The 14,835-nt window shown below is 46.6% G+C and overlaps 1 protein-coding gene across 1 annotated transcript in view; it reads right to left on the bottom strand.

Annotated features, from left to right (window-relative positions):
• LRGUK (leucine rich repeats and guanylate kinase domain containing) overlaps nucleotides 1-14,835 on the bottom strand; it is a 74,463-nt gene that overhangs the window by 37,153 nt on the left and 22,475 nt on the right. The window contains 3 exon segments of the mRNA XM_036010920.1: nucleotides 274-354; nucleotides 4,994-5,137; nucleotides 10,099-10,223. Of these exon segments, the coding sequence (XP_035866813.1) occupies nucleotides 274-354; nucleotides 4,994-5,137; nucleotides 10,099-10,223 (350 nt within the window).

Here is a 14,835-nt window from a genome sequence, read left to right as displayed (position 1 = left end):
TCCGCCCCTTCAAGAGCTCCCTCCCGCCACCTTCATCCCCTGCTGGACGACTCACCAGGGGCCACACAGAACGGACAATCTCGGGCTTCCCTTTCACTGACAGTGGAGCGCAGGGCGCTACCCGGCCTAACCCTTAGACATGCTTTCTGAGACACTGAGAGTGAAGGGAAATGCACTGCATTCACCAGCCTGATGTCCTTTATCGAAAGTACTTCTTGAGAAAGAGTTCCAAGAAAGCCCTCGTCCCGCTTCCCAATATAAATGGTCTCTTACCTGAATCGGATTTCTTAGAAGATTGAGAACTCGAAGGAGAGGTAGATTTTCAATGTATTCTATTTCACTCAGCTCAGCAATCTGTTTAATCAAAGAAACGATACATTAGCAACAGACCGAACCCACAAAGATAACAGGAAGCCTGCTATAAGAGGGGATACTTTGGATCCTTTAAATTCGACTGATTTTTAAAATTGCTCCACTGAATATCCAGCCTTTTCGTGAGAATTCCACAGAGTTTCATAGACCCCGGAAATCACTGCATGTGAACACACAGCCCTGTTTTCTTCTCTCCTCTCTCCGGCTGGAGAACCGTGAGGTGTTCCTCATCTCAGCCACGTTTACGCAGGGGCAGAAGTAAAAGGGCGCAGAGAACCAGGCACAGGGCACGAGAAAAGCGTGCAAAGGCTGCCTCTTCCTCCTCCCAGCCCCACCCTTCCCCAACCGCCAGGTCCCACCCCGCCCCTGCTCCCCTGGTCAGCTGTGCCCTGTGAAGCCTTCTCACTGCGTGTGCACATGTAGTTCTATCTTTTTTTTTTTTTTTTAAATAAGAGGTAATTGTTTTAAGGAAAGAGGAAAGTGGAGATTGTATGACACACTTCCCAACGTGGGTGTTCCACATGTGTTCGCTCTCAAATCTTTCGTTCACCTGTGCAGTTGTGTTTCATTCTCTCTTCTGTGTAGGCTACGTGTCACAGCTTTTAGAGGTCAGGGAGAAAAGGTCCTTAAATTGACCAGGGATGGAGCTTGGGTCAGAGCCTGGGTTGCAGCACGCCTCAGTTTTCCACTCGACGTGAGACAGACGCTTTTACGTGAGTTTCCAATAATTAGCATGATTACAATTTTATTTCAAATATAGATATTGAACTTCTACAAAAAATGAATCATCGCTTTTCATGTCTATTTCCCCCCAGGTCACTTCTGCATGCACCGTGAAAGCGCTCCAACGGCACAGTTGCCACCGAGAGTTCCTGAGTTAGCCAACCGCCAAACGCGGCCAGAACGTAACCAATCCCAAAGCTAAATCAGGGCAAGACCACACGCGCCACGTTTGGGGGCTGCCACTTTCGAAGGCACAGCGAGAAAGGCAAATTTCGAGCTGCAGTCTGCAACCCACCTGCCCGAACCTGCTGCCAGCAGCTTTGCGCCATTACACATGACTTTTGCCGACCAGTCCACCCTGCAGACCTCCAGGCGGGTCCTTTGCCAGAGAAAAGGCCCCGTTTTCATGGGTGTGATTCACGAGGACGTGGCTCACGCCAGCCCAAACGATGGGCTGATGTCCCTGCAGTGAACACCCCTGGTGCTTGGACCGAACACACGAAGGTCAGGACATGTTTCCCGTGGCCACCTCGTCTCACACACAAGTCCTGGCCTCGGGCACTCACTGACATGGCTGGTGACAGTGGAAACCGGCACATTCTTTCTCAAGAACGATCTGTGTTACAAACGCACCAGCGATGAGCCAGCCGTCCCGCTTCAGGAGGCTTACACTGATCATCAGACAGGCAAAAATTAGATACAAGAATGCTCTGTCTCCTGCCCTCAGTAAAAGTTAAAAACAGTCTGAATTCCCGAAAGCGCCGTCATTGTGTGATTAACTGAGTCATGGCATAGTCCAGAACAGGACCACCACATGCCCAGTTTAGAGGGCGGTGGTGACATCTGCGGTGACCGACATGGAAGGACCTTCGAATGTCACAGACTGCACGGACTACACATGACTGCGTTACCACTAAGAGGTCAGCTGGGACCACTGGCCTTCGAGAGTCAAAGCAGCGGAGCCCAGTTCCCCTCCCAGGCCTTCCAAAGAACGGATGGGGCTGCTGAGGGCGGAGGGGAGCGTGTGGGCAGCCTCCGGCTCCCACATCTGGGGAGGGACAGGGCTAGCTGGGCACTGGCCGTCCTGCAAGCGCCCACCGGCCCTCTCCTGAGACCTCACCCCCGTCAACCCACCCTCCCTCGCGCCTTCTCTCCTCGAATGCCAGGACCCAAGGCTGTGTGTGTCACGGAGGATTACACATGGCATGGGGGCACTGCACCCCAAATGACCTAGAGCGAAATACTGTCAGCAAGCTTATATTCAGAAAGGAAGTTCCGCCATCTGCTGCTAAGAATGTCACATCAGCACAGCCGGTCCCCGGATTCCAGTCTGCCCCTCTTCCCAAACTTCCTTTGCTTGGTGGCTACTTCCCGCCTCCGGAAGCCTGGAAGCCTGGACCTCCCAGGCAGACTCGTTTAGATGACTCTGTTTGCCATTTCCTTCTGGACCAGGCCCTCCAAGCCTTACATCCAGATATGATGGGGCCTAGTACAACTTTTTTTAAAAGACGGATAGATAGATAGAGGTAGAGAGACAGACAGATGATTGCGAAATGATGACCCTAAGTCTCAGAAAAGTAAAACAGCATTCTCTAAGTAACATCTCTGGGATAAAGTTCAAGTGGGAGAAGTGACACCCAATCTAACAGGGACTACAGAGTAGACAGTCACAAAGGCCCCCAAATCACGAGTGGGCGAGAAGCATTTGCTAAGGAATGTAACAGATGTTTAAATGATCACACGAAGGACGGCAATGTCTCAATAGCTAAAACCAAGTAAATAACACTGATGAGGGTGATACCAATGAAACGATATTCCCAGATTAATCATGTGAGAAGCCACAGCGATGTTATGTTTTCTTTACCTGATGAATTTTCCATCCCTGATGCACAGCCCTCTCAGCAGTCCTGGAGAAGTCTCCAAGGAAATGTTCACATGGCCCTGAGAATATTTCACGGTGCTGCCGGCTGCTCCCCACCCTGCCCACGGGGGAGCCAGGGAATCGTGTTATTGTTGCAAGCGCAGCGAGCACCCAAGGATCCCCACCTCTGGGAGATGTGGCCGCTTTTTTTTTTTAAGTGGCGTCTCTTTAATATCTGAAAATTATACACTGCTTTATTCACTCACTCTTTTCCTTAAACTGTTTCCAATGTAATTTGAGAAGTCTCTTGACATGGAAGAGAACAATGTATTTATTATTTGTGAGGTCGTTCTACACCAGCGCTATCCAGGACGGTAGTTACGAGCCACAAGCGGCACCTTAGCCCTGGGCACACGGCTAGGATGACTCCAAACGTGCTGTAGTGCAAAATGCACGCCAGACGTCAGAGCCTTCGTGTGAAGCAGCAGAGTATGAAATAGTCTATCAGTAATTTTGTACGTAGATTATATGTGGAAGTGGTAATATTTTAAAATTAATTTCACCTGTGCCTTTTTACCTCTTGACTGTGGCTACTAGAAAATTTAAAATTGCATACCCATTTATGTTTTCTCTTACATTTTTATCAGAAAATGCTCTTCTAAGGCATTTACCCTTCTCTGAGAGGAGGGGCCGTTAGCCCTGCAGGGTGGGGACACCGACCCCAGAGGCTGACTGATCTCTGTCTGCATCCTGGCTCTGCTATTTGCTGGATAAATAACTTCGGACAAGTCACTTAACCTCTCTCTGCCCCAGTTTCTTCTATGGCACAGCAACAGTAATAGAGTTCTACAATAAGGACTAAGTGAGATCTATGCAAAGTGCTCAGAACAGTGCCTCGTGGGTAAGTGTGCAGCGACTGGCACAATTGTTCCAGGACACAACTGTCAGTGTCGGTATTTGCATCGCTAAGGTAAGGCCCGTGCCTCCTCTCCGATGTCCCCGCCCCCGAGTGAGAGTCACGCCAAGGGCACTGCCATGAAAAAGACACTGAAATCACCTGAGAGACTTTGCCGTCCTCATGAGACGTGTGGCACAGTGGACAGACGTCGTCCATCAAGACTGACTTCAGGAGTGGAGAAAACAATCTAACTCACGAATCACGTGGGAGTGAAGGTGCACGGCTCTGTCTAATTACACACCCACTTCTCCTCAGACCCAAAGACGGCCTTGTCTGGGTTCTTACAAACTTAGCGGAGGCCAGAAGTTCCGCGCCGTCGCGGCTGAACAGAGGAACATGCCTCCACCCCAAGTAGGGCCCGTGTCCCCCTCCCCTGCAGGGTCAGCCGCGCTTTGCACTTTTCCAGAGGAAATAAACACTCAATTTTCTTATGAACATCTTTTATAAACATGTGATAAGGTACTCAATATGAGTAAAACCCTATTTTACTGTGGATCTTACTGCATAAGAAATCAGCTATCGGTACCAACTTAATATACCATGATTAGAAGTACAACTACTTCATTCAAAAGAAAGTATAATTAGGAGTGAAAGCCAATTTATGTCATTTGTACACGAAGCCAGACACAGAAATGCGAGTGAGTCCAATCCCCAGCCCACACGGATTGGGGGCGTGCACGGTGGTCACCCACGGGTCACGAGAACCCGCTTCCTGCGCCTCCCCAGCGGTAGGCTGGGGCAACGCTGGCCTGAGGCTACTTTCACTTCTACGGTTTCTCTGCTTTGCCATTTCACTAATTTCTAATGCTGCCTTTCTACACAAAATTTCCCACGAACGTGTCTACTTCAGAAAATCATGTGCCCTTGGTTGCAGTGGAAACCTGTCACACAATGTGATTAGGAATGATCAAATTTTCAAAAATTAAGGAGTATTTTTTTTAAAGGCCTTCTTCCGCCACTGCTCCAGGCTTCCCGGAGTGGCATGTCTAAGCGGGCATTTAATGGGACAGCCCTCGGGCAACTGAGGACGGGTCCTAGGGGGTCGTCTTCACGCAGACACACGGGCAGCGCGACGTTACCTTGTTGTCCTCGAGGTCGATCACTTCCAGGAAGTCGTGGCTCTCCAGGCCCTGGAGGCTGCTGATCTGATTGTGGGACAAGTCCACAATCTGGAGGAATTTCAGTTCGTCCAGGCCCGTGATCGTCTCAATCCGGTTATGGCTCTGAAACCGATCAAAGACACTCAGGGTCTGAAAGGCCTCCCCCCCCCCCCCCCCCCGGAAAAGGAGTAATGACAAGTTGTCCCTCTGAACACGGCCCCGAAACTCTCCAAGTCCGGGAGCCATTCTGGCCACCGCCCCCCGTTTCCATCCCTCGCTTCCCCGAACACACAGACATACAGCCCAGTTTTTCCCCTGGAAGACTCAGAATGTACTCAGTCAAGCTGAGGCTAGAAGAACATTCAGATCGGTAGGGTACAAACTAGGTGATATTGCATAATCTCAAACCTAACGATAGCATAGCGCCAGGTTCGCTTTCAGAAAATATCAATGCGGTTCTTCCATTAGCATCACAGCAAACTACTGGAATACTGTAATCTGCACCTACACTTTGTCCTCAGCAACGTTCTGAATACAATCACTTCATATCACGAGGGCTGCGGTGGTGTGACACCGGCCTTCAGTTATCCGTGTTCCTGTGAAGCTCCCGCCTCAGGGAGGTGGGCTGGGCCTATGACTTGTCTTGACCGAAGGAATACGGCAGGAGTGTGCCAGACCCAAGTCTAAGAATTAAGAAGGCCTGGCAGCTTCCCGTTGTGTCTGGGAGCTCTGAGCAGCAGTGTAAGAATGGTGGCTGCTCTGCTGGGCAGAATTTGGGGAGAGGTCCCATGGAGAAGGAGAGGTTGCATGGAGAAGGGTCCTGAGACTAAATGCGGAGGAAAAACCCAGTCATTCCAGCATCCCTGCTGGGCCCAGACCCAGCCGCTCTGCCAGCTGAATGAGGCAAGAGCAGCAGCAGAACCACCCAGCTGATCCCAGCTCAGACTGTAGAACTGTTAGCTACTAAAATTTCTCCATGCCACTAAACTAAGTTCTTCAATAAATTATGCATACACATCTTCTCAGACAATGAGCATAAAACAAAGATTCAAGACTCAAATGTTGTCCTCTTTCCCAACCCCCAAGTGCCCATAAGGACAGACAATGGTGATAATGACATTTTGTACTGTCTTGTACATTTTCCAACATACTCATAGCTCCTTGGGGTCCTTAACCTTGAGGTATAAGAATGTGCAGCAGTGCCCTGGTTGGTGTGGCTCAGTGGATTGAGCACCGGTCTGTGAACCAAAGGGTTGCCAGTTCAATTCCCAGTCAGGGCACATGCCTGGGTTGTGGGCCAGCTCCCCAGTTGGGGGTGCGTGAGAGGCAACCCCACATTTATGTTCCTCTCCCTCTCTCTAAAAATAAATACATAAAATTAAAAAAAGTATGCGGCAGTAAAATTAAACTTAGTTTAAGGTGAGAATCATACTAATGAGAATTTTGAGGTTTCAATTAATGCAGTTCTGCCCATCTTTAAACTTTTAAAACTGTTAATAAGCACTTATGAACTAAAAAAAATTAAACCACAGTATTCTCTTCTTGTATAAGATTTTTCCTGGTACATTTAATAGCAAGAACTCATTTTCATCCTATTTTTCTTAAGATCTAACTTCAATAATGAGCAAGATGTGTGTTCATTGGCTTAATTTATGGCTCTTTAAAATATATTAACAGAATGTTGATGACCTATAAAGCTGGCCGGTAGTACACGGGGGCTCATGAAACCATTTTCTTTATCTTTATGTGTGTTTGAAAAATTCTGTGAGAAGGAAAATGCTCACGACCTCATTTGCCTAAGTTAAGTCAAATTTCCTACTGTTCAGAGTTCAAAAAAGTTCTAGAAAGTGTAATGGAAAAGAAAAAAAAATGACGCTAAACTGAACATAACATCCATATTAATTTAAGGTATGGAAATAAGACCTCAATATCCTATTTAAAATACGCCCACAGGTCTAATTTATATACACCGTCCTTCTTTGCCAAGAACTCTGAAGTGCCGGGGGGTGGGGAAGAGCCTGCATCCATCTTTACGGTGTCTCCGAAGGCTTTCAAAGGGGTGGGTGCATGGGAGTCGAGTGAGGCGCTGAAAAGTTTAATGAGGTGGCCTACGGCCATAAAGAAGGCAGAACTGAGAAACATTCGGAATCACACGGTTTCTGAGTCGAAGGTCATCTAGTCAAACCCTTTATCCAGTGCTTTTGAGAAACGGACACATCGGCCCGCAAAGTGGACAACCAGCGCCTGCACCAACAGCTCCCTGCCTTGGCCAGCAGGTAAAGGGGGAGAGAAGCCATTTCCCTAAATGAATGAATCGAGAAATACTCATCTCCCAGTTTGGGGGAAAAACAACGCATGGTTCTTACTGAGGCAAAATGAGTTTCAGAATTTAAAATGCACTGTCCTCAGTTGCTAAGGGAAGCGCTGGCCACGACAGCCCACCAGGGAACTGTATTTCCCTTACATTTACCACAAAAGTTGATGTTAGACAGTGAACTCTCAGTGTGTACAGTGAATTTTTCTTTTTTCTCTAAATTGTAAAAGAAACTTTTCAATAGTAAAGCAGTTGGTTTTCTGAGCCCATGAATTAAACAAATAAAATCATTAAAAACTGTTGAAAAGCAGGGACCTACAGCTAAGGTTGCTCTACCCAGCAAAGCTATCATTTAGAATCAAAGGGCAGATAAAGAGCTTCCCAGACAAGAAAAAAACTAAAGGAATTCATCATCACCAAACAATTATTATATGAAGTGTTAAAGGGACTTATTTAAGAAAATGAAGATCAAAACTATGAACAATAAAATGGCAAAAAATATCTATCAATAATTGAATCTAAAAAAAAAACCAAACTAAGCAAACAAGAAGAATAGAGACAGAATCATGGACACAGAGAGTGTTTTGATGGTTGCCAGATGGGAGTGGGTGGGGGAATGGGTGCAGAGGTGAGGGGATTAAGAAATGCAAATACGTAGTCACAGAATAGCCATGGGGAGCCCTGGCTGGCGTAGCTCAGTGGATTGAGCGCGGGCTGGGAACCAAAGTGTCCCAGGTTCGATTCCCAGCCAGGGTACATTCCTGGGTTGCAGGCTAGAACCCCCAGCAACCGCACATTGATGTCTCTGTCTCTGTCTCTGTCTCTCTCTCTCTCTCTTTCCCCCTCCCTCCCTTCCCTCTCTACAAATAAATAAATAAAATAAAATAAAATAAAAGGTTAAAAAAAAAAAAAGCCATGGGGATGTCAAGGACAGTGTAGGAAACGGTGGAGCAGCCAAAGAACTTATACCCATGACCCACGGACAGTGGCGTGGGGACTGCCTGAGGGAGTGGGGGATACTGGGTGGAGGGAGGCAAAAAGGGAAAAATTGGGATAACTGTAATAAAATAAGCAATAAAATATAATTTTAAAAAACTGTTGAAACAAATGTGTATCATTTTACTTTACATTTTATTAACATATGGAAAAGAAAACCTCCCTATTCTCGAAAAGGAATGAGAGCATATCCTGTATGTTCTAGTTTGTCTTGGGTAGTGTGTGCAAGGATTGGGAAACACCCACCTAATCCATTTGTAGCAAAAAAATAAATAAATAAAATAAATCTTTTATGCTTTGTCCCAAAGGTACTTGAGACCGGAAACTGGCAACGTGGTTACTTCTTTACTGAAACAAACTCTTAGGATGAAAGTGCTACGTGATGGCATTCTTAATAAGGAGCTCCGCTCTCGGTCCCATAGGCGCACCCCAGATGGCTTTCGACACATCAAGTTCCACCTGAAGCGGGCGGGAACGCCAGTACAGGCAAACGTGGAAGGAAAAGGATAAGGTTCACAGGGAGCAGCACCTCCGGCCAATGACCCTTCAAACTACCATAACTAACTGTACAATGTGATTTTAAAGCAATTCTTAAATCTGCAATCCACTGATCAAGTTCTTTTTCATTTATGCTTTGCTGATAGACCTTGGTGGGCGAGAAACATGAAACCTCGGAGGGGATGATGAAACCTTCCCACGCCTCATGTCCATTCCTGGTCCTGGGAACCAGTCCTCTGCCCTCTCCTAACTCACTGTAGGGAGTGAGGGCTCTTAAAAATGCACGTCACCCTCCAAGCTGGCGGGGTGGCGGGGACAGGGGGGCCGAGCTAACATACAGCCATCCATCAGCTATCTGTGGTTAAATAAGATAGGGGCAGTATATTGTGTATGTCACAACTCTGCAGAAACCCAAGATATTTCAAACAACAGTTCAATGCTGTGCTGCAGGAGAGCTCGCTTAGGAATTTTATAAGCTACCAGCCTCATGGCTCAAAATCCTCCCTGCCCACCTCCTTGACAGATACAATAAAGAACAGCAGAGCCATCCAAGGTTAAGAGGTAGGAGGGAAGAGGAGAGGAGGAAGAAAAAATGGATGACCCAGCAAGAATATTATCAGCCCCCGAAGTACTGAGCTATGCTGTTATTTCAAAAATGTGGCGTATGTGGGACTGTTATGATCCTGCTGATTTTTTGAAAGTTATCTGCATTTTCATTGAGTCATGGTCACATAGCAAATTATACACAGCTAAAAAAGAGTGCTCTCTATGGGGAAAAAATAAACAGGTTTAAACACTCTGATTGGAACTGTCCCTTTATCTCGGCTGTGAGAAGGGGAACCCAGCATGTATTAATATGAAAGGACGGCAAAAACTCAGTGCCCCGAGAACATCCTGGGGCTCATTTGAAAGGAGGAGTGTGAACAGCAATAAACACAATGCTCAAATATGCTTAAATGTTATTTCCCCAATAAGACATTGTAAAATGTCTTAAATTGTTAAGAGTAAACCTCTCTCTCCACGTAAAAAGTCAGTCTTTTGAAAAATTGAACTTGGGTACCAAGTTAGAAAATCATTTTCCACTGGCATAAAATGTTGCACACACACACACACACACCCCAGATACGGAAAGGAGCAAGCCAACTGAGGACAATAACATATCAGTAAAGAATTCTTTTTCCGTAAAGCTGAAAATTCGTAAATAATCTTATAACTCATACACGTACTAAAGAGTTGACTTGCACTTCTAAAGAAGAACACTTTCTGTCGGACTCACCAGGCACAGTATTTTGATGGGCAACACCTCCAGGCCGCCGATCGTCGCGATCTTGTTGTGGGCCAGGCTGAGGTGCGTCAGGCTGCTGCACAGCTCCAGCCCACGGATCTCTTCTATCTCGTTGTCTGTGTACCAGGACTATGTTTAAGGAAAATGTTGTGAAAGCATTTTAGAGGAAACAAGTTGGTGCTAAATCAGACCAGGGCAAAAACAGAGCAGTAATACATGCTAATACAGGCTGATCAGTAAATCCTGAAATAGAGGTTTCATATGGAAGTTAATACTAGCACGACTTACAATTAACGCTCTAAAGGCACATCGTGTGTGTGTGTGTGTGTGTGTGTGTGTGCACGCGAGCACGCACATACTCACATGTGCACCCAGAGAGGCTCACAGCTGCCTCCTCGGCAGCGGGCTTTGCCTTGGGTCCTGAGGTCCCCCCGAGAAGCTGGGGTGCTTCCCCCAGGGCGGGACTTCTGAACAGAGTCCTCCCGGAGTGGCAACACACAGCAGGCTTTACCCCGGGCACAGCCAGGGCACCGGCCTGGGAAGGGGCATCTGCCGCAGAGGTCAGTGCGGAGAAACCACTGCCCTGACGCGGACAGGAAGAACCCTCTCCCTTTAAAACAAATGAAACCACCACTCTGCCCTGATCTCCCCGTCCACTGACTAAGTTTCTAGTTGTCGCTAAAATTTTAACTTCTGTGTTCTGTCCTTGCAGGCACCTGAAACTGTGATCTCAAAGTCACCCCATTCTCCTCACGTCTCTCTGTCCTCAGATCTGTTCGGCCACTGTCCAGGGTTTGATGCCATTTCCCCACCAAAGCTCAGTTTCCCCTCCCAAGTCACCGACGACATCACTGTTTTCTCGGCCACTTGTAACCTTCAAGCATCCCTTGCCAAAACCTGGCTTTTTTGTTTTTTGGGGGGTTTTTTCCCCTTTAAAATGTATCTTTAATTATTCCCTTATTTTCATTCACTCCTCTGCCAACTTAATTAAGCTTCAGCACCGATGGGCGCCCCTAACCTCCTGTCCCCAAGTCACCTTATGCACTGTAGTCAGGTTAATTTTTTTCAAAATATTGATTGCATATTAAGCTTCAATCAAACAATTCTCATAGGACGAATTCCAAATCTCTCACTCAGGCTCTTCACTTTGAGCAAAACCTATTTATTCAACTTCTTCCCCCTCATAACCCAATGAGAAGTCTCCGCTTCTGCCAGGTGGACGTTTTCAACGGCTGCGGAACACCCGGATGACCTTGTTGCTTTCTCCTCCTCCTTTCCAAGCCCTGCCGGTGCCTTGGGCTCAATTTCAAATTCTGCTTTGGTTTTTCCTTTTTTCAAACATTCATATCCAACCAACATCTTCAGTACTTATTTTTGATAGATAATCTCATTCCCTTTTTATTACTTTTTAATTACATAAGTAAGTACAAATGACAGATTGGAAGAACATATTCACAACATATGTAGTACACAAAAGATAAAGAAGAACCATAAACTAATGGGGGGAAAAAAAGACAAAACCACCCTGGTGAGCCCTGGCTGGCGTGGCTCAGTGGATTGAATCCTGGTCTGCGAACCAAAGAGTTGCTAGTTCAATTCCCAGTCAGGGAGCATGCCTGGGTTGTGGGCCAGGTCCCAAACTGGGGGCACATGAGAAGCAACCACACATTGTTGTTTCTCTCCCTCTCTTTCTCCCTCCCTTCTCCTCTCTCTAAAAATAAATAAATAAAATCTAAACCCTCCCCCCCAACCCCTGTTGAAAACATAGAAAGAACGTGTTCAGGATATTTCCAGGAGGTTCCTAGGATAGCAAATCTAAGTGGCTAACAGACCTGTGAAAAGACACTTTACAAATGAAGACAAGGTGCCCTTCTTCACCATCAGCGTAGCAAACATAAAAGGTTTAAACATTTCAAGGGTTTGAAAGAACAGACAGGATGATACTACTGGGTGAGGATTCCTTATGATAAGCCACTTCTGAGGTGGGACAGCAGCCCCGCCCCACTTCTTGGTACCCGCTCTCGACAAACCACTTCTTCCTTAGAGCCTCGTCCGTTCAGCTGCTAGCCCCCCCAGCTATCCGCTTTCATGCAGCATGGAGTCAACCACCATGGAGTCAGTTTTCCAAAGAGCAAGGAAGGGATCATAGCATCACAAAAACATGCATTTTGCCTCATAATTATTAGTCGTTATCCTAACTCTACTACTTACAAGTTGTGTGAGTTAACTTCTCTCTGCTCCGATTGTGCAAAAAACCAAAACAAAACTAGGAAATGGGTGTGAATGAGCTGCACGAACCATCAAACACCTACAGTAGAAGGCGCTGTTTCCGTACTGGCTTAGAAGCACCTGAAGCCAAGGGGTCACAGCCTCTGCCACTCTGCCAACAGCATGAAATGGAAGGTTCGAGGTCAGGATCCATTCTGAAAAGAACTAGGCTGCAGAAAGAGGCAAGTCAGGAAACTAGGAGCAATGATGAGAAAATTTGCCAAATCAACCTGAAATTTCTAGATTTTCCTCATTGGTACCATTCAGATTCAGTTTTATTGGGCAGAAACAGTTTGCTTGCTGTCAATATGCATTGTCAAATCTGCTTTCATAATGCGTTCCGCCAGAACGGCTCTGCAAACTCACGTCCATGCTCACCAACACTATGCTCCTTTCAGCTTCCATCTTCTTAGGCAACTTAAATAATCCTTCTGTTACTGAAACAGAGGCCAGGTCTTTGCAGCTATTGGTTGTAACAAAGGAGGTGGGACGTGGAAAATAGGAGATTGAACTCTCGCAAGGCCCTAGGTGGAATGAAACATCGTCCGAGGAGGCCATCTTTGGCAAGAAGAGCTTCAAAGGGCCATCTGTCTGGGTTTCGCAACAGTCATTAGGTCCCGTTTCAGGAGCCCTCGAGTCCTGGTGGCTGCACTCCAACTGAAACGAAGATCCTGTGAATTATGACAGAGTGTACAGTGTCATGTGTGTGTGTGTGGGTGGCTGAGCCAGGAAGCAGCCCCGTGGGGAGCAGGCAAGGACCAGAAAGCTGGAAAACAGGAACCCTGGCACCATGGAGAGGTAACAGGAATTGAAAAGGAAGGCGTGTTGACTGCGTACACACCGGTTTTCCAAGGCACTGGAGGCTGAACACGGTCCCCTCGGTACCTGCAGCTGCCTGGCTTCAACCAGAATGGCGAGGCCTGTTTCATGGCATTAGTATTGCCAGGGCGAGAGGAGGAGAAACACGGATGCACCACTTCAATCATAACAGGGGCTTGGGCAGCTGTTGTGGCCGATGCTCACAGCACCAGGATTGACTGAACACTTCTATGGAGAAATAAGTCCATTTCAGAAAAACTGTCATTTCCCAACTATTCATTCCCTTACAGGTTTCCGGGTGTTTCAGGCACTATAAATGAAGGAGGTTCTTGAGGAAGAAGTAGTTTTGTTTTGTTTTGTTTTTTTTTACAATGGCACAGCAGCTTCCTCCCTAGTGGCTCCCACAGTCCCCTCTTCCGTGACTGCCAGCAGTGACAATGGTCAGCATGCAGGATGCGGCCGGCACAGAGCTGAGTGCACGGCTTGGCTTGCCTTCGGGAAGGAATGAATACCTTTACCTCCCCAGTGGCTCGTTTTCTCATTTGAAGACCCTTTGTAAAATGTTACTTGCCCTTCCTCCTGACACTTCCTCCGGACACTATCCTTCCACCTCCTTTCTTAGGTCTTGGGACTTTTGGATAAGAAGAAATGTAATCTGATAGATCACTGAACTATTCCAGTGAATTAGCTTCCTGGGTTAATCCTCTCAGGTATATTTTAATTTTAAAAGGACACTATCCGGAGAAAGGGCCTCAAAGAACCCAACATTATCATATGGCATTCCAGTCCTAAAGCCGTTTTGTTCTGTGGCTCAATCTCTTTCACGGAATTTTAGATCCTCCAGGAAACACAGCGAAGGAAGCCAGCGGGACCCCGGCAGGACTTCGCAGCCGGGGAAAAGCCCAGCGACGCGTTTTCTACACTTTGGTGGTCAGCGGCTTGCAGCGCTTGACATGAATTATTCACTAGTTCGGTATTCGCTCTTCCTCGTTTGTTTCTGATCGAAAAATATGGTTTGGGTGTACAGAAAGCAGCTACTGCGAAATCCTGGAAATCTATCATAATTCTCTTAGTGGGGAGACCAGCCATGATGGCTTTAATCAGAACCAATCCTGAAAGATCTGTATCACCTTGCCAGTGAAAAATGTTCTTTCCCTATAGGAATGAAATTCTCTAAGAAACGAAAGAGGCATACACTTTAAATGGCGAGGGGATAAAAGGAGCAACTGCTCAGTGAATGGCAACCTGGGAAAAACAATGGAATTTAAGAGACTAGTCTCAGTTCAACCATTTTCAGAATAATCTGGACAGTTCTTGGAGTCTCCCTGAGTCTCGGGCTCCTCCTCCATAAACGTAGCAGCTAGTACTGGGTGATCTCTAAAAGCCTGTCTGGATTTAAAAATTCTACGAATCGTTGTTAAATTTCATAATTCTGTAATCGTAAAGGAGACAAGCAGTCAGAATTTATAGGTAAAGAATAAAGTGCATCCTTTCTCAGGAATAAGTAAATTTACATACATTTGGCAAAGTTCATCATCTTGCAATTTAGGGTGATTATTAACTAAGCGTCAGGTATCCACATAGGAAAGGACAAAACAGTAGACGAAAATAAATGACGAAGTGCATACCTTACAGTTAATT

This window comes from Phyllostomus discolor, chromosome 10 (genome assembly GCF_004126475.2).
Source record: "Phyllostomus discolor isolate MPI-MPIP mPhyDis1 chromosome 10, mPhyDis1.pri.v3, whole genome shotgun sequence".
In the NCBI taxonomy this organism is placed as follows: Eukaryota; Metazoa; Chordata; class Mammalia; order Chiroptera; family Phyllostomidae; genus Phyllostomus; species Phyllostomus discolor.
Note: the sequence above shows the minus strand (reverse complement) of the source record. Positions and strands in the feature narration are given on the sequence as shown.